This window comes from Helicoverpa zea, chromosome 5 (genome assembly GCF_022581195.2).
Source record: "Helicoverpa zea isolate HzStark_Cry1AcR chromosome 5, ilHelZeax1.1, whole genome shotgun sequence".
NCBI lineage: Eukaryota > Metazoa > Arthropoda > Insecta > Lepidoptera > Noctuidae > Helicoverpa > Helicoverpa zea.
In genome coordinates this window covers 6,039,986-6,061,000 of record NC_061456.1, presented here as the reverse complement: position 1 = coordinate 6,061,000, position 21,015 = coordinate 6,039,986, and the positions used below count along the sequence as shown (strand labels likewise).

Sequence of the window (21,015 nt, the reverse complement as noted above, 5' to 3'; positions counted from 1 at the left end):
ATATCCATAACGTGGAAAATGTGACATGCTAGTGTATTTATGAGAACATAAAACTAATTATGTTTATAGGCCCTCAGTACATGTCACGTAATAAGTTTATTTGATATTAACGAGTGAGTGAGCGAGTGTATGCAATGTTCGTAAGGCTCCGCTATCAAATTACACACTCGAGGTTCCTACTTCACTAAGTATATCCAAAATAATTAATGAGGAACGTTAACTGAACACGCTTTTTCGTGAAAATAAATAGGTTATGTCACGACAAGTGCTCGCTAGCTTGCGGACCGGGAACTAAATTGAGCCTGACGGGTGAACCAACGAAAAAGTGTGATAACGTTGAACATAAATTAATTAACGTGTACTAGCTGTAAACAAGATTAACCCGCAGTAACTTAAATCGAGAACCGACACTAAATGGATAAGGATCCTCTGTTACTGGCTGCTTGTTATAAAATGGAAGGTTAAGTTTTAATTAATGAAGTCGCTTGTAGGTGGATGTGATTAAATGTAGGTAGGCGTTTCCTAAGGAGCGGGTCAGAATAGTCTATCATTAAACGTTAACCTCGTTTTGATGTGGCTGCAGTACGGCGCGCTAAAATATACACTATTCTGCTATTTTGGTACGTTTGTTTTATGATCATAAAAATGGCTAAAATGTAAATATCTTGGAATGGAAGTTTAATTATGATTCAGTTGAATTAAATTTATCGCGACAGTTCAACCAAACATACATATAAATAAGCTGCAGATTGAGAGCTCCCGCAGCTGCTACGAGATCTTTGCATCGGCGTAGTATGGCTACGTACTACCTACGTTAATGCTGATATTGATTACGTCTAATTTGTTATTACAATGTCCTCGTTAAAGTCATTACCATACTAATAGATGTCCTCCTTTTGTTACAGATACGCAAATGAGCCGAGTACCAAGGATCGCGAAGCAGAGAAATATTAAATGTAATTATGATTTACCGTCCATGAGTGCGTGCTATAAACAGTAACGTTTTATTGGACGATCTTGTAACTGAAAAGTAAAAGTAACTGTTGTATGAAGTGCTGTAAATGTTGGGGTGGGTGAGTGAGTGCGGCGTGAAGGGTCGTTGAGCGTGGATGGTGTTGGTGGGGTGTCGGGTATGGCGGCGCGGTGCGGGGGGCGGGCGGGGCGCGGGCGGCGGTGAGGCCGGTGCGCGGGTGCGGGATGCGCGGGCGCGGGTGGGCATGCGCGTGGTATGCGTGGTGCGCGTGCGCGGTGCTGGCGGCGGCGGGCGCGGGCCGCGAGCTGCGCGTGCTGCAAGCGGACGCGCGCACCGCCTTCTACGTGGCCATCGCCGCGCCCCCCTCGGCCGCCGACGTCGTGCGGGTGTTCAACCGCTCGCTCGCCGACCTCTCTCACACGTACCTGGCAGGCGACTACCCTCTCCATCTGCGCAACATCACGCTGCTGCCGCTGTACATCGAGCTGCCAGAAGATGAAAAGTACGTATATCTAATTCACGTTTCATAAAATCCACCGATATAAAACACCCAATCCATTCCACATTCAGTGTCATCTGTACATGTGAAAGCACTTTCCTCAAATGCATGCCAATTTACTTGTTCAAATTGGAAACAATTCTATCCATCTCATCAAACAGCTATTGCTTTTGAGTCCCTGCGTTTGGTATTCTGCATCCCTAGTTGGCGGATTGTTCCAATCCCCTAGAACATGTTCGATAAATGGAAATAGGCTTGGTCGCCAACCATCACATTGTAACGATCAACGAAACTGGGGGTGTTCGAAACTTTGATCATATCCACAAGAGGATTAGAGCAGGCTTGAATCTAGCTAAGTCCACTCTAACTCAATATGTCAATATGTTTACTGAAAATTGTATTAAATCAGTATCGTTTAATTAACGGAACAAAGTTATGGATGTTCCAGTCAATCTATTTTATTGGAAAGTGTAGGACGCAGTTCAATTTAATAGATTCGATCGTCTATTAAATCAAAATAAATGTAAAAATATTCGATATTCAATTTACCTTTCAAGTAGGTATTAATTGCCAGTTATAACTGCGGAGGCTGGGCACAAGCCTATTCAACTGTCAGAGGCTTACTGGGAATCAATAAAATGTTAAAAAAATGCATGAGTCCTGAATTTGAACGAGAATAACAAAATAAAAGGTTAAATAAATAAAATCTTAAAGTTTCACATGCTCGCGTGCAAAACGTACGGGGATTCATAGTAATATAAGATACATAATTCTTCCTGTATTTTATACTTATACGTTATTAAGGGTATCTAGTTTTGCACCAACCTATTTAATGAATTTAGTATTAAAGCAAAATATTTATTAGATCAAATATAAAATTCTAGGTAACCCGGCAACCTGGGTAGAATTCTAGCCAGATTATAGCCAACCGGGGTTTGGAGTTCAGTCACATAAGCTAGAAAGTTTATTGGTAGCTTTGCATTAAATATTAGGAATATATTTTTAGTAAAGCGAAGTACAGTATTGACTTTCATAGAAAACAATCATTTCATACACCAATAGGCAACACAGTTTCATTGGACAAAGTGTTTTATATGAATAAAATAAAGCTATTTAATATATTTTTTGTTGTTTGTGTAAATATAATTCAATACCAAAAAAACTTTATAATGTTTCCATTGTAGCTTTGAAATTGAATTGTGCTTTGGTTTAAAACCCTAGTTTCCTGCATTGCCAATTTAGAATTGATTTGTATGGACATTTTATTTAATAGAACTATGTTTTCAATTTTAGTATTCAAATTCAATTCCATTAACCTCAATTGTGGACAAAAATATATTTTGCTTTATTTTTACTTACGAGGACAATATTTGAAAGCTGTTTATATGCAGCAGTATGAAACAAACATAAAAGTTTTCGATTTCACGCACCCAAAAAAAACGAGCTAGATCTATCAAAGGGATTTTCCGCGGCTCTATGAAGTAGCAGTAGAACGAAGCAGCCGTCAATTTATCTCGCCAATACAAACCTATATGAGCCATCAAACAAAACTATTCACAAGTTTCGATTTCAAACAAACCCGATACACGTCTTGTATCGAGCACTTTATGGATATTGTTCGAGTGGTTCCGATTTGATCGGGACGCGTCGGAGCGCGGCGCTGGACCGCAATAGTTTTGCAGTAGCAATCCAGCGAGATGCAGCTTTCACTCGACATCTATATTAGCTAAGTAGCTTGTTACATGCTGAAAGTGAAGTTGTCGTGTGAAGGACTTTTTCTTTTATTTTGCTGATATATAAACTTAACTTAGGTCATTTTTGTAACAAAAATTGTATGTAACATTAAATATTGTAATGTCAAAGCAGTTGTAGGACTCAGTATAGATTACCGCAAGAATAAAAATTCGCTGGAAATATTCTGTATCAAGAAGAAACAAAGTTTTCACATAAACATAGGTACAGAAGTTCTCTTAATACTCCAAAGAGTACAACTCATTTAAAGAGTTATACAATTTAGTTTACAACGTCGTGGTGGTCTAGTGGGTAAAGGGCCAACCTCAAGTATGAGGGCGCAGGTTCGATCCCAGGTCAGGCAAGTACCAATGCAACTTTTCTAAGTTTGTATGTACTTTCTAAGTATATCTTAGACACCAATGACTGTGTTTCGGATGGCACGTTAAACTGTAGGTCCCGGCTGTCATTGAACATCCTTGGCAGTCGTTACGGGTAGTCGGAAGCCAGTAAGTCTAACACCAGTCTAACCAAGGGGTATCGGGTTGCCCGGGTAACTTTGTTTTGCTATTGCACAAAGCGCTAGTTTCGCTTACCTCAATTGATGAGATATCTTTGAATTAATTGCATTGGATCACAGAGAAATACCTGAATAGTTTTGATAAAAAGTTCTCTCGTTAAAAATCAAGGAATGTTTGTAATTAAAACGTTGGTGTAACCGCACGGAATACACATAACGTTTTATTGGATTGCTTGCAGTTTGTTCTGTGTTTGTTCGAATGGAGTTGTGGATTTATGTTGTGACAGTAAAACAAACTTGTATTTATAGAAATAGTAAGTTTATATTTTGTTTAGTATGTTTAAATTGCAAAATTTTATTTCAATAAACAGATTTATTTTTACAATTTTGCAAATAGCTTTAAATAAATAAAAAAATGTTATGTTGTAGTCCTATAATATTACTTGCTTCAATTTTCTATTGGTACTGCAAAGGTTAAGTTATATTATGAAACAGAGAGGGCTAAAAGAAACGGAACAATTGCGTTTTTAATTACCGCTTCCCGTGCATTGTGCTTGTTCAACGGCAAGCTAACCTTAGGGACGTTGATTTTCTTCAAAATAAAAGCAATGATAGCTATATTATATTATATTGAAGTTGGTACACATGGTGGAGTAACATTATTATAAAGTGAAGCAATTCTTTAGTGTTCACGATGGTTATCAATAAAAAAGGCGGAGAACGAGCTTTTAACTGGCTGAAGATTGATAAGATGACGGTCAACATCATTTGTACCTAAATGTGTTCATTTTTTATGGATAAAATAGTGGTTAGTGTTTCAAAGCAATCATCATCATCAGCCTATCGCAGTCCACTGCTGGACATATGCCTCTCCAAGTGCACGCCACTGAGATCGATTTTCGGCTGCTCGCATCCAGCTCCTGCCAGCCGATTTCAAAGCAATATACTGAAATAATTCTATAAATTCTTCTAAACCAGTAATATAACCACAATATAATGAACTGCAGTAATCCTTTTACATGGCAGCGGTGAACAATATTAAACATTAACCAAGTCCGATTTGACGGTGAAGTGTTAAATGGCCCGGTCCTATCATTAGAGCACGTCAACTGCTTTGCATTTCAGTGGCATACACTGTGAAGCTCATGGTTATTCCGAGCGATAACTAGCGTGACTGCAAGTAACGCTACATTGAAAGGGTAATTAATTCTGTAGATTGATTTTAAAATCTGTTATAGTAAGGTTCATTTTTCAATGAAAAAAATATCTGTATTTTAATTCAACTCCGCAAGTGGTAGTAGAAAAGCTGCCGTCTATAGATTCGTCAGTGTTCTACATATTAGAAACCGTATCATACTATGTATATTCTTTGCATACATAAATGAAACAAATGTATATATAATAGCAGGTATTACTTATGTTAACTGATAGGTATAGAGTGTTGTAATCAAAATTCAAAATATATTTATTCGTAACTTATCTTGGCAAGCTGGTTACCGCATGAAAACTATAGGGAAATACCGCAACGTATTACCATAAAGTAATATTTTATGATATGATGTACCGATATTAAACCTACGGTTCAACCCACGCTTTATCGTAATGACTTTATTGAGGATAACGGTTTATATACATGTAAATATACGTATCTTTGAATTGTAGACACGTACCGACTTCTGAAAGTCTGCTAGTGTTTATTAAGTATACATTCATGTTTTCATTTCAATACCAAAGATTTTTTATCGAAATCTGTTGATATTATTTTTAATATGAGGTTTGTTTTTGACTCTTTTGTATATAAATTATTCTATTACTCTTATGTTGTGTGTATCTATTCAACATTGTCATGGCGTATTATATTATTACTACAAAAGAATTTAATAAATGTAAATGTCATCGCATATTCATACCCAATAATAAATTGAATTTTCCATTCGTTGAAAAGTTTTTTGAAATACTCACGGAAACTATATTAATTAGATTAGTGTTTGTGTTTCAGTACTGTTCGTAGTTTCCAGTGTAACGGGAAACAGTCACAAAATTTGAATCATTGTTAACTTCTGGTATAAAATATTATGATTCATGTGGAAGATAAAGTAGGTCAAATATTTGTGTAACGATTTGTATCATTTGCTGTCACGTACTAGTTAATTAAATATCTCACAAAATATGACGATTGCTTATTGTATATCTTCAGAAAATATGAAAGAAAAATACGAGTAAGACTTGATTTTACGGACAAAAAATGTTTCAAAAACACTGCTGTCATAAACCAAAACACCTAGGTAAAAATGAAAGAAAATAAATGGTTGCGAGACTGATAACCCAAGGGACATATGCACTAAGAAAAAATAATATCTCTGATTTTGACGTCAAGCAGTAAAAATAAACTAAGTGACAATATGTATTAGGTTTATTTAAATAGTTTCAAAGATTTTGCTCAAAATTATACACAGATACATAACACAGAGCCAGCCTTACATTTAGTCGATATTATTTCACGTAACAGTTGGCATCCAATTGTTTGAAAACTAAAATGAAATGTTGTTCAGCTGTTGGCTTAGTCGGGTGTTGTGTTTCAAAGCTATAGCGGCTATTAAATTATCTTGTTGGATAAAGGCTTGTATTAAGTTTTGTTTTGTGTTTAGAACCAACTATCATATTTTTTACCTGTTGTATGTCATGTATTATAAAACAAAAGAAAATCAATCGTGTCTCGCGTATATCTGCGCTCCGATATAGACAGTCGCTTCTTGTAAAGCACTGGTACTCAACTGGATCCGGTTAGACTGGAAGCCGTCCCCAACATGGTTGCGGAAAAGGCTCAGAGGATGATGTTTATCTGCGCTCCGACTTACAAAGGGCTAAACTAACTTTTTAACGGCACTAGCTGTTTTCGGAGCTGAAGAAACATAAACTAATTAGTGCTCAATGATGACAGGTGTTCAAGGAAAATAAACAACTTATACCTCTATTCCACCTGAATGTAGATAGGAGTATTTCTTATACAGCAAGCCAAGTGAAAATAATTCTTGGAGTGAAGTCGCACAATAAAATGTATTTTAAACAATAGCACGGGAACTAGAGGTTTTAACACCACTTAATTGAAATTAAACAGCAACAATAAGTTTATTTAAATTCCAAGAAATTTTGAGTTCAATTTACTTAAATTCTCGTAAAAGTTGAGTTTCATTTGACAAAGACAAAATAAAATGATAAGTACCTAGGTTTCTGTTGCCAAAACAAAAGGATTCGGTTTCTTTGGTTATATTCTAAAAAATATCTTAGTAGTTTTTATGGACAATATTGTGTCACAAACATTAATTTATAGCTCATCTAATTACTTCGTAGAAGTCGCACCATAATAACAGTGTTTTACCATCAGTATAATGGACCACAATAAAGTATTCGTAAGTTAGGAATATTTAACATGGAGATCTTATATCTCTTTACCTGCCAGAGCATTAATTACTGGCAGGTTTTCAATGAACCTGAAAAAATTACATAAATCTGGAACGTTCATAGCTTTTAAATTGTTGCAGTCGTTAGTTATACGACTCGGGTCTCATTTCTGCAACTTTAATTAAAGCTAACACAATAAAAGTGTAACCAGAATAAACTTAAAAGGGTGTAGCCGTCAATTATCTGATTTAATTCATCGTCAATGTGAACACATGATTTTTTATAAGTTTTTATCAACCTTAAAGAGGAAGCAACTGAGAATATAAAAACATTTAGGGACATTGAGGGATTTGTTTTAATTGGGAATATTACATCGACTACAGTTACTTTCCACACTTACAAAACACATTGATTTAAAATTTATTACAATACACCGTGACTTTTTACTCGTCTTACAACGGCAGCCCACGTCATGTATCCAATGACTAGTAAACGTTCTTATAAAAAAAGAATATATTTATGAGATTTGAATAATTTAAAAATAAAAATTAATTCATTATTATGATGCATGACATAGATTATAAGAACACCCTGTTGTGAGCGCTGCCCGAATCTTGTATCAATGGAGCGCGGCGCGTTGGGAAGGTACCTACTTTCTACCGTTTGATACGTAAACATTTTTTTTTCAGTATTTTTCTTTGCACCTATTATCTTAATTAAGTAAACTCAAACTCAAAATTTTTTATTTCAAATAGGCCTATGAAAGCTCTTTCGAAACGTCAAAGTTAGGTGCACGGTTCCAAAGAGTTGGTCTCATGGAGAAGAACCGGCAAGAAACTCCATGGAGTAAGGCTATAAAATTAATAATCGTGTCTAGTGGTATTTTATGTCGGATAGATTGAATGGACCACCTTTGTAAGACGACTAAAAAGTCACGGTGTATAATGGGTACATTGCATTACGGGCCTTAAAATAACTATAACAGAATAAGTTAATAAAAACGACTCGATTATTTCCAAAAGAGGTCGGAGTATACCTATTTTTGCCTTCAGATCACGACTAGTAATTGCAATAAAATCCGACCTATAAGAGAAAAAAGAAAACGTATCCTCATAAAGTGAATTGGGTTCCAGTAAACTTTCTGTGTTTATTGGGTCCGGATAGCGAATATTTTCAAGTCTTCTGCGTCCGAATCAAACACTATATTGCAATGTTTTCCAAACTTCTTATAAGGGATGTGATACAGGCACTCCATGCCAGCTTTCTCTGCGGCTCTTTGTGCTTTAGCACTTGTAAATATACCGCCTGTTGCACGGAACCCCAGATGTTTTGATAGATCTACCCTGAAAACAAATAATTTTATATTTGCTTACACAACATTTGATATCATGAAAGCAAATTAGGTTAATATTAATCGAGGACGCCAGTACACATTGCTACATTTAGTACAGCTGGACCTCAAACGGATTGCATTTCGTAGATATTGACATCGGAATGCAGTTGCGGTCGCTGCCCCTCCCCCGCCCGACACGAGTGCACAGTTCGCAAATTGTTTGGGATGTATTTTTGTTAACTTGCAACTTTCTAGCTTTTACTCTGACAGTTCAGAGTAACTTGATAAATGATTTTCATGTTAAATGTGGCTGCAATGTTGTAGATAATTTCACAGAAACCTAGAAACCTTTTTAATCTACGTTTACGTGCCCCAGTAGCAGAATATGAGGGCGTAGATTACCTCATAGACCTTAATAGAGTTACTAAGGTCCTTTAGAAATGTCACCCTCGCCGCGCTACCTGACATCAGGCGGGACGCAATTACGGCTACAGTATATAGGCTGGCCAACGGGCAGTTGGGTGAGGATTAAGGTATATCATTACCTGGCCTTGAGCAATTCTACTGCGATTCCCAGGCCCCGGTATTCGGGTGCCACAGACAGGCCGGCTCCCATGAGGTACGTGTTCACGTTGTATTTATCATAAATCGCTGTCACTTTCATGGCCTCGGCGAACATTCGCAGGGATAATAAACCCGCTTTAGACTTGGGCTGTAAAGTAATAGCATTTTACATTATGTATAATGTTATTTTCAAAATGATAATAGCAGCTTACATGTTAAAAACTAAAGACAAAAGAACGTAAAAAATCTGGAATAGAGCTCTACCTGTTATTAAAAAGAATATCCATTAGTTTGAAGATAGGCTATCTGAATAATGTGATGCGTTTGGGTGAAAACTAGGTCGCCTTTGAATAAGTACTGGCATCAGAATGAAAGGAAATGGATGACAGACACAGCGTAATAGTAAAGACAACAATATGAAACTAGAGCAAAAAGTTTTGCAGTTTTTGTAATAGCGGCCATTGTTAAACCCCTCACGTTGTTTAAATATAGAATAAAAGACGGTTTTAAACTGTGTAATAATAGGCAGGGCTGAAAAGAGGTAAGACAACCGTTATTACCGGCCTGTGTTCAACGAAGCGTCCCTTTTCCTGCGGCAAGCACATGTTAACAGCGACGAGCGTGCGACCCGAGCCGTCTCCTTCAGCAAGGAAGCACGCCACGCTCATTTTCTGCCTAATGATCGATGTCAGCAGCACACGGTATTCTTGTATTGCGTCTAAATCCTGCGCTGTGCCTGTCAGGACGAACATTTTAATACAAGATTAATTATCCATATCCTATTAATTTCAACGCTTCAATTACGAGCAGGACCTATAGCATCCCAGCATGACCCAATTTGTCTTTGAGCTATTACAAAAATAATTAATAAGGTTACGAGGTTCATTTCAATGACACTGATACTCGAAATCGTGTTTATTAATTTAATTTCGTGTAACAAGATTTACTTTGTCGACATTATTTTGCATTAAGTAACTTTTTCTTTGTAGGCGAATTCTGACTTTATAATCTTAGGTTTTGATTTATTATGAATGTAATAGATAGAAGATTCGTGACTTTGTGTCAAAACCGTTTCAGTTTGCCGGAGTACGCCGAAGTTTCACCGGTCGGTAATAGAATTAATTCAGTTGTTCTCATGCCATTAAACAAACTTAAAATTCAGCAGCCGACCGATGAGAAAACCAGTTAGATGGATGCCTAATGACACCACATTTAAGGTTTTTCTCGGCCTCGAGATAATTGGGCGTCGGAGTGGGTCATACTACTGCTAATGACTAACGTATTTTTGTGCGTAAGAAAGCGTTTGCTACACGAGACGAGATTCTCGTAATTGCAAAAAATATTCACTTATCAGCTCTACCAACAAATTAGTTGTTAGAAACTGAATTAATGCACGTTTTTGTATAATATGTTACCCAACTTACCAGCTGCCTTCCACCAAACATCCTCTCGGATGTAGTTGCCCAACATAAACTCTACTGCTGTACTCCACATACTTTCTGGTATGTCTTCTATGTCGAATTTCAGCATTCTACCGTCTTCAACTATTCGTTCAAAATTACTCCACACGTTAGGATACCCACGGGTAGACATCGCTTTATATCGCAAAAGCAAAGACTGGATCCAGAGACGCTTTTAAAGCTTTAAATTTAAAACGACTTCTGAGGCACTGAACGACTGGATTGAGACTGAAGTTAACTTACGATGCGGCCCTTTTGGTTACTATATTACGTTGTGGTACAAGGCCTTACAAGTTATTGAATAACAATATAAACAGGGTGATTAATTTTTAATAAATAAAATGAAATAAATAAAAAATCAAATCAATTGTCATGTTCTGTAAGCAAAGTGTAATTTTATTTCCTAGTTTGGACTACGCCAAAAATAATTAGAGGTTATCCAATTAGTGAGGGTATAATCAAAGATAGTTTGGAACAGGCTGTATGTATTACTAATTCAAATAGGTCAATGCGGCGTTCTGATCCATGTAAATGATACTCAGAGAACTAATTGTGGTTATAATTGAGTTATAGCTATACTGAGGTATTCATACGCGCATCAAAAATTCAAGTAGTTGTTGTTAGTGGAAAATAACGTCAAGGGTGAACCGCGACAACTGCTCGCACACAATGTTGTTGGTCTTATTATAAAGTTGTTTCACATTACAGCAGCGCGACAACCGTCTTTGCTTGTTAAATATCATAGTTTAAGTTTTGAATACTTGAGTTACCGAAATTAATGAATACAACAAGAACAGTGATTTAACACACGCTTCAAGTTTTAATACGCTCTGATTGTTGATAATATGTTCTGCAACTAAATGTGTTTCACAATAAGCATTTGTTTCAAAATAATAATGATTCAAAATGTAATTTCACGAACATATCTACGATTTATCTTCAGCCTGTCTAGACGTATTAAATTTTATGAAAGTAGATATGTTTTCAGAAAAGGGTATTAATGTTGTAGTGTTTTATTCATTTTTATCAGTACAAAGACTTCTTTGTAGGGCTTTCATATATTATAAACATGTTTTAAAACTTGTAGCTCGTGTGAAATGTTAAACATAAAACGTATAAGTAAATATATTGTGAAGAAACCTCACATGTTCCCGTAGCTGTATCATGTAGTTGGTACGAGTATATGTCTCGTGGCACGCTGGCAATGAATTACTGGCTTAGCGTAGAGCACAGGCATCCAGGACGATGATTGACACCAGATTATGCCCTCTTGCTTACAGTGCTCGAAAATTCCCCCGAAGAAATTTTGACGCACAAGCTATAAGCCCTTTTCAATTATAATAAATGACTCACGTTTAAATGAAACAAGAAATGTAGGATTAAATATAATATATTATTATAAAATAAATCTTCCCTGACAAATGGGGTTTCATTCGATTTATCCGACCCGTAACGGAGACCAGCCTTAAAAACTTCGATATATTTTCGTAGGCGGGTTCAAAAAAGTACGCTAAGAAAGGTGACCCCTAGTCGGGCTCTGTTATTAAACTGTTGGCAATTTTGTGATTCATTTTCTCAGAAAAAATAAGAGTAACGAGATTTCTAAAATCACCTCTGAGGGTAATTCAGTGGAAAACATTGTTGAAAGTGTATCTGAGGTTATTTTCGTTTGTACGTTCTGGGTTATTGTGCAGATAAAAAGGGATGTATGTTAAAGCACCCGTCGAAACAAATCTTCCACTCGACACCAAGATAAATATTGTTTTATTGGCAACTCGATTTCTATCCTTCGTATAATTCGTAATGTTATTCCTTTAAAAGGCATAAATATTTATTTTGAAATGCTGAAAGCTTTGACTGAATAGTTAGGGGGGACATTATTCACGCATTATATTGGCAAATTGAATAACCTGGGTGTATTATGTGAAATTTAAATTCCAGTCATTACTCGCATTTAAGATAATTAAAATGGAATGCACTATCGGAATCTGGACATTCACATGTAAATGATATTCATACCTTTAATATAGTTACACAAAATATAATATTGCTGAATTTTATTAACGTTATTAGTGAATTTTCATTATTTGAACTTATAGAAGGCACTTTGTTGATATTAGAAATATGGAGCTAATGCTCAACGTTCCAATCTAATTACCGATGAATTATGTACGGACTTTAATCATAATCGATGTACTTAATATCTTCGTTGCTGAAGCTCAGTTGAAATTAATTGCTTATTTAGTTTAGAACATGCATTCAAATAGCTGTATGCTTTTGGAGGCATTGATGATCGCGTGTCGTATAATTTGAGGGTGCACCTACAACTTACAGCCCGCTTCTAAAAAAAAATATTACTGCTCTCGGCCTTTTGGTAGGTGCCTACCTATGTGGTAATTAACTTATACCCATTTGTTTGTCGTTTAAAAAAAGAATACCTAAAGATAAATTTAAAAAACGAATCCATAAGTAAACAATACTTTCTGTCAACTAGTACATTGTTCCCAGGTTCGGTGTCCGAGTGTTGGAGCGCACATGCTCTGCGCTCGACGGGCGGCGCGTGGCTGCGCTGCTTGTATGTGGCGGGGGCAGCGCAGCCGCAGCCGTGGTGACAGCGGCCGCGCGCGCAGGCGTCCCTGTGCTCCGCGCATCGCCCTCTCACGTGCATCTCTCCTATACCATCGCCAACGTGAGTACTGTGGAGGTTTTATGTCAATACCTACGTTTCAATGCTGGCACAAAAGTCTGGTTAAGCAGTACATGGCGTCTAGGCCGAACTACGAGATGCCATACCGAAGGTACACAGACGAATGGACAGTGATTTAAATATGGAACTTTAGTTACTATATAGTCTTTTATAATTTGTTTGTAAATCTGCCATCGATCAATCTAAAGAAATAAACGAAAAATCAGTAAAAAAATAATCTACCTCCGAGATCGTGTTGCTACAACCACGTACTATGGGCAAAGTTCAAATTAACATAGAAGGGAGTGTGGTAAAAAAGAATGCGAGAAGAAATTTATTGGGTCGGTCAAACACATCAGTTAAAAAGGTCTAGGGCAAGTAGGAAATATATTGTGGTTAACTAGGTAAACGTAATTATATTGTGTTCTATGAGTACGAAGTTTTTTGAGATATCAGTCTATCAAAATTACGACTATCTAATTGATTTCAATTTTTCGAAGAGAACCCCAAACGAGCGCATTTAAAAAACTCACCTCATTTGTTTTCTACTTCCAATTTATTTTTCTACATCAAATGTCTGTTGTAGCTGTAAGGCATCCACGATCCATCATCTCTCCCACGAAGTCTCGAAACCTTTAGATTGTTGGTATATAAAGGGACTGGAAGCCTTCAGTTCATTTGTTAACATTTAGAGAACATTTTCCGCGCCCACAACAACAAATCGCCGCGAGGGGTACTACTGTAATTACTCGCTTCACTGGGGAATTAGTTATTAGTATCGTAAATACACTCCGAACAATATTCCGCCGCGTTGCTATTGTGATTTAAAACCACTAAGTCTTATTTGGTGGTTTAGCTCTGTTCAATTCCATATGATTTACCTAAGTACCAATATGTATAGGCTATATTTAGATCAATAATTAGAAAACTATGGAATTTTTCATATTGAGTACTTATGGTACTAGATTTTCCCATATATTTTTCTTATAAACTTTGTTACATATTAGCAATCTCAACCACGCAGTATAACTCCTCTCCACTGTAATGGCAGTGTGACAGTTTGATGGCAAACGTGCCGCATTGCTCGACGCCTTCTTATTTAAACAGAGAAATTGAAGCTACTGCGTCAGCTCCTTGAATTTTTACACAGGCGCTGTTGCTCGATGATAGATATAAATGTTTTTTTTTTTTTAAGTTGATAAATATTATTTGATTGAGGCACTCGCCCAAGAATGGGTCGTTCGTCGTTTCGCCCCACAAGCGATTGGCACCGCGGTGCCAATCGACGAAGTACAGTTTTTGAATGGGTCGATTGGCACCACAGTTTTGGTTTTTGTTTTATTCGGGGCGAATGGCCCAAGGTATCTTAAGCATAGGTCGATTCGCACCACGCAGTAAAACATTTGGTTAACAACTCATTTCAAATATCGTCAATTCCAATTATTTATTTGTACAGTCGATACGAAAATTGACATCATCTACCAGGAGAGCAGAAGTGTAAATGTGAGTGAATTGTGTAAAACTCTAGGAATATTAATTAACAGTTGGGAAAACTCGGCCTGAAAAGCACGGGCCAGATTACCATGAGAAGAAAGTAACGTAGGTAAATCGGCCCACTGAAATGCTTTTCCTGAAATCTGGTAGTTGTGAAATTTTTCACAGCTCAAAATCGTCAGGAGGCCAAAAGACTTAGATCTTTTTCATAATTTTCATCAAAAATATTATAAGCAAAATACTTGGTCTAGAATAATGGACTCATAAACTTTGTTACTACTGTGTAGATACCTAATAAAAAATGTGTTTTTTTATATTTACGTTTTGTATCAAAATTGAGATTATTTTAACTTTCTTATATTGGGTACTAGGAGTTCAGCATTTTAGACAAATTCATCCTCATCCTCCGAACCTTTTTCCCAACTATGTTGGGGTCGGCTTCCAGTCTAACCGGATGTATCTGAGTACCAGTGCTTTATAAGGAGCGACTGCCCTATCTGACCCCCCCAACCCAGTTACCCGGGCAACCCTTTGGTTAGACTGGTGTCAGAGTTACTGGCTTCCGACAACCCGAATATTAGAGAAAGTAATTTATGCGAACTTCGAAAATATTCTGACTAATTAATAAATAAATAAATAAATGCTTTATTGATGCAAATCCTTACAAAATGTTTACAAAATGCTTAATATCTAGCAGGATTACAATTTAATTGAAGGCATACAAATGTTGAGACCCTGGCCCCTAAACTAGGAATGCCTGTGTCTGAGGAGCCAGTGTTCTACTGTCACTTGGACACTAATAAATCCTTACTATGAAACGAGCTGGTTGGCTGATATTACAAATAGGTGTTCATTGATATAAAATGTTTTAGTAAACAAAGGACAATGCTATTCTTTGTATGGAAGTTGGGCTCAAGAGTTGCCCACAGTAACTGCATAGTGTATTATGTTCCATAGGCTTATGATAGGTCCCAGACCGAAATATTTCGAAATCTATCCCAGGAGTCCTGAGAAAAACTGGTTTGACTCTTATTCAATATTACGAAAAATATGCTTACGAACTCTTAACTATTCCACTTTTGTTACCTTAATTGAAATGCATTATAATATTAATCGACAAATACGAGGTATTGAACGAGAATTTTTTTTTACCGACTTCAAAAAATGGAGGAGTTTCTCAGTTCGTTTGCATTCTTTTTACGTAAGTACGTGCATAACTCCGTCGTTTACCAACCGATTTAAACAATCATTTTATTGTTTGAAAGGATTTAGTTTCCAAATGGTTCCTTTGTAGACGGTCCAGGGTCTGGTGATAGAAACCTTAAAACAATAGGGAACTCTCGGAAATTGTAAGCACATATCGAACAAAAACTTGTCATTCGGGTATGTCTCCGACACCACAAAACTGTGGAGGTTAAGACCTGACCTGACGATGAAGACGACAGTGAGACGAGGGAACTACTCAACGGTATCTATTTACTACCTCGTGTTCGAGCTTATTTTATTCGTCTTGATAACATTTTTTCATTGCCATTATGGATATTAATTGCATGACTCTACACGAACTTAGGACTGATTGTGGTAGATAGAGACTGAAAAGGAAGAGAAACAACAATTACCTTTAAACGTCTATTTCTGTTTTTTTATCCTGTTAACAGTGAAACCACTAACTATCTGAATGTTATTTCAAGAAAAGAGGTTGTTAGGTTTGTGGCTGCTTAAAATGGCTTGCTAACAATGGCTGGCTAACATTAGAACCGGTTTTTCTCGGGACCTCTGGGACCGATTTCTAAAATATTTGGATTTCGTATTAACAGTGAAGTAAAGAACCTATTCTAACCATTCCCTCTACTGGGCAAATGGCTTGGGCTTTATAAAGTGACTGTTCAAGTTTAACATTAGAACCGGTTTTTCTCGAGAGCTCTGGGACCGATTTCCAAAATATTTAGATTTCGTGTTAGCAGTGCAGTAAAGAACCTATTTCGACCACTTTCACTACTGGGCAAATGGCTCAGGCTTTGTTAAGTGACTATCTATGGAGAACATTTGAACCGGTTTTTCTCGGGACCTCTGGGACCGATTTCAAAAATATTTGGATTCCGTGTTAAGATTGAAGTAAGGAATCTATTTTAACAATTTCCACTACTGGGCAAATGGCTTGGGCTTTATAAAGTGACTGTTCAAGTTTAACATTAGAACCGGTTTTTCTCGGGACCTCTGGGACCGATTTCCAAAATATTTAGACTTCGTGTTAACAGTGAAGTAAAGAACCTATTCTAACCATTTCCACTTCTGGGAAATGGCTTGGGCTTCATAAAGTGACTGTTCAAGTTTAACATTAGAACCGGTTTTTCTCGGGACCTCTGAGACCGATTTCCAAAATATTTGGATTTCGTGTTAACAGTGCAGTAAAGAACCTATTTCGACCACTTTCAGTACTGGGCAAATGGCTCAGGCTTTGTTAAGTGATTATCTATGGAGAACATTTGAACCGGTTTTTTTCGGGACCTCTGGGACCGATTTCAAAAATATTTGGATTTCGTGTTCAGAGTGCACTATGGAACCAGCTGGAACTACTCCCACTGCTGGGCAAACTTTGAGCCCAGACCCTGGCATTGTCCTTTATATTTGATGGACTAATTAGCTGTTCCACCCGCTTCAAATATAGTGGTCGTTGATTACTGACGTGATACATGCATTGTATTTTAATAAATTCTTTTGCCTTGAATATATTATAGTTAATAAGGACCACTACTTAGCGAGATCTGATAATAATTGATCTTGATATTGAGTTGTGTAGCAGTGAGTACGTCTTGCTCCCTTAAACGGCACTGCTTGCGGTAGCGTCGGCGGTCGGGTTGCCTCCCTTCCTCAAAAATGTGCGTGGGGGCGACGGCTAATCCTCGCGTTAAGCTCGTGAACATGTGCTGCTTGTGGTGCCTGGTCGTCTTACTGACTATATAAGTAGTAATTATGTAAACTCATTTATATAATATATTTTTATGTTTCTGGCTGAGTGGTCTAATTTACTATATTCGTTTCATCCATGTTGTACATTATAGCACATGTAGGTGGGCACTCCCTTATATCCTATTATAAATAATTGGAGGCTATTTTTCTTTTCATAAATTCATTACGCTTGAAAGGTCTTCTAAATACAGACGGACATTGTTTGCCTACAGACGTTGCTGGGGAGTTTGTTGCTACACTTCTTCTTCCCAGCAAAAACACATAGTTTTTGTATGAAAATTATGAAAAAGATCTAAGTCTTTTTGCCTCCTGAGAATTTTGAGCTGTGAAAAATTTCACAACTACCAGATTTCATGAAATTAAGTCCTAATGGGTGCTTATGCTAACTTCGAAAATATTCTGAATAACTAGCTTAAGCCCTCTTAAGCTAGTTATTCAGAATTTTTTTCAAGTATTTTTTTATATTTACTTCAAGTATTTTATGCTGTCCTGGTACATCGTAAGAGGAAACTCAGATACAAAAATGCATTTTTTTCGGTTTTGAAGTATGGATAAAACTTCAGTAGGTAATGATACTACACGGAAAATGTTATAATAAAAACTGCTTATCTCCTCTGACTACAATCACAATTTCAAAAAAAGAACTGTTTCATATTGTGGGGCGAATCGACCCATTCCAAATGTGTAGTTCGTCGATTGGCACCGCGGGGCGAATCGACCCATTCAAAAATTGTACTTTGTCGATTGGCACCGCGGTGCCAATCGCTTGTGGGGCGAAACGACGAACGACCCCCAAGAATATAAAAAATAATGATTTTTCTGAATAAAAGCCACGCGTATTTCAATTTCCGAAGTCTAAATATTCCACGCTAGCTTTAAGCGCCGGCTACAGCTATCAATGATTCCCCTATCATCAATAATTTACGACGATAACGTCGTAAATTATTGATGATAGGTAGTAATTATTGATTTTTATGTGACCCAGTCGTATAATAATATACGACTGGGTCACATAAAAATCCTTTGGTTTCTCTGAAGCTGACATAGGACTAAATTCATGATAAATAGCTCTCGATAAAACAGAACTTATAAGGCTGTATCATAAAAAACACGTCTGTCGACGGTGTCGTCGGTTAGTAGACTGCCAACGGTTCCATTTATGCATAGCTATTAATCGTTCTTGCTATGATAAAGTCGGGAATAGCCAACCAGCCAGTGAAATAATGCGACTACGTGACGACCGCGCCGACTGACGGTGCGCGCGACACGTTCAGCCATTATTTATGGGATATGCTGATGACATTATTAGATATCTTTCCTTACCTTTTCTTTGAACTCCTAGGGATCTAAAAGCAAAGCTCCGTAAATGAACTTAGTTTTCGACATAAATCTCTCTTTCTCAATATTCCAGGAACCACCTTTTGCGTTTAAGCGGAGCCTTCGTTACGCGCGAATAATATCACGGCTACAAATCGTTACTATTCTTCACGGTGCATTTGTCTTCAACCAACTTGATATTTTCTTAACAAAAATTTTCTATACGATTTACTCGTAAATAAATGCAAAACCGCATATTACCGTTGTTGGTTTCAGAAAATATTGTGCTTTCGCAATTGTGAGAGGATGTGACTTGCAAATTCAAACTTGGTGTTTAAAATGCTCTGACAGCGCACGCAAATTAGTTCGCCACCGTCGTTTAAGCTGTGTGTGGACGTGGGTTTATGCAGAGTTTCCTGAAGTTGACGTTTCGAGCTTGCGGAATCCAGTTATTCTCTCACTTAACGAGGTCAGGAGTGCCCATATCATCTTAGTGACAAACTGACTTAAAATGGAACAAACTTTTGCGACGAATTTATTGAAGTTGAATATATATTTTATGATCATTTTTTCTGAATTATGGTGGTTGGGAGGCCTAGATAATTTTTGTCAGTAAGACAAATCTTTGTCAAATAAACAATACTGCGTAATATTGTTACGGTTGTCAATTACACCAAACCACACCCTAGTTCAACATTATCATGCAGAATTATATTAGTATGTAGAAACACTTCTCCAACATACCTTCTCTTTATAACACGTTGAGGAGAATATTAATTATGATAGGAATAATTAATTGGATTCTAATTAAGTCCCATGATGTGTATGATTCTCATAAGCTATTGCGAGATTATATTGTTCACTACATTCAGCCGTATATTCGATAGGCTCATTAAATTAGAGTCATAAGCCACATAATTGATTTTATGATATCGGAATATGTTGAATCTTATAAGGTATTAATTAATTAACAATTTGCGTCGGTCTAATTCTTAACCCAAGTATTAGCTATGCATATTAGTCTTGTATAAGTTTGCATGGTTTGAATAGAATTTCCTTGTTCATCCACGAAGGTAGTCTACATCAATTCTGTATAAAACAAACAATGCATGAGGTTGTAAACCCAGCACGTATCTTAGAAATACAAATAAAGATACGCGCAAGTTTGTCACATGTGGAGCAAATCAGATTTTTATGAGGTGCATAATATTTCTGATGTGGGGACATATATTTCGTCGTTCTGTAGGGAAAACTTTTTTGTCAGAGGTGAGATATTCTCGACAATATCCCGTATTCGGGCTGTGAACGAAGGACGGGCGTCGTGGTAAATTATGGCCATTTATTACCCACTTTGGTGCCGATTACGACTCGACGTGGACTAATAACAACCTTAAAAAGCGCGACATGATTAGGATACTAGCACTCAAATACAAATTATATGGATCGTGGTTACATCCCGATGACATAAAGCATTCGTAATGAAGCATGTTGAGGGTGGCGAAGTACCTACAGAATTGTTAATTTACTGAATTATTATCGTAAGGTAATAAAAGTGTTAAATAAAGGTTTAAGTGAAATTATTTCTTTGCAGGAATTGCTTCCATTAGAGATTCGACTGGAAATAACTGCGCGGGAAACCTTACACGCACTCAGGTAAGAAAATCTGCCACTAAGCGTAACATTATATTACTCTAGGGAAGCATATCTAAGAACACTGTATGTTCGTTCATAGACAAGAAGTATTCAGAATTTTTTTTTAAAGAATCTACTTGCTTGATTTATGATTTCAAAAATGATCCAGATATCTTGCTCCCTTTATTCTATGGATCATTAAAATTGTTTTTTGTCCTTTACTTCCAGAGCTACATTGCTTCACACGCACTGGCACTCCTTTACTTTGCTGGCAGAGGAAGATATTTACACCACACTGTCCTTACGGAAAGATTTGTCTTCAATAGTCACTGCTCCGCCTTTAGATCCAAAATGGCTGTCACTTCCAAAAAAGTTCTCACGACATGTTCTTTTCAGGTAATTTATTTATTATATTAAATCAAACCTGATGTTTT

General features: G+C 36.9%; 2 protein-coding genes across 2 annotated transcripts in view; one reads left to right on the top strand and one right to left on the bottom strand.

The window, feature by feature from the left end:
- The first annotated feature begins 1,197 nt into the window (after positions 1-1,197).
- LOC124630651 overlaps positions 1,198-21,015 on the top strand; it is a 46,256-nt gene continuing 26,438 nt past the window's right edge. The window contains exons 1-4 of the mRNA XM_047164615.1: positions 1,198-1,475; positions 12,991-13,171; positions 20,541-20,602; positions 20,810-20,977. Of these exons, the coding sequence (XP_047020571.1) occupies positions 1,198-1,475; positions 12,991-13,171; positions 20,541-20,602; positions 20,810-20,977 (689 nt within the window). The remainder of the gene's footprint in view (positions 1,476-12,990; positions 13,172-20,540; positions 20,603-20,809; positions 20,978-21,015) is intronic.
- LOC124630365 lies at positions 8,273-10,615 on the bottom strand. The gene is made up of 4 exons (XM_047164242.1): positions 10,447-10,615; positions 9,583-9,758; positions 9,004-9,170; positions 8,273-8,468 (listed from the first exon to the last, which is right to left on the bottom strand). Exons 1-4 carry the CDS (start codon positions 10,613-10,615, stop codon positions 8,273-8,275), a joined length of 708 nt encoding a protein of 235 aa, XP_047020198.1.

Coding starts and splice junctions, on each gene's coding strand:
- LOC124630365 (XM_047164242.1), bottom strand. CDS start 10,615: ATGTCTACCCGTGGGTATCCTAACGTGTGGAGTAATTTTGAACGAATA. Junction 9,171..9,582: donor GCTTCGTTGAACACAGGCCG/GTAATAACGGTT, acceptor ATTACTTTACAG/CCCAAGTCTAAAGCGGGTTT. Junction 8,469..9,003: donor GTAGAATTGCTCAAGGCCAG/GTAATGATATAC, acceptor ATTTGTTTTCAG/GGTAGATCTATCAAAACATC.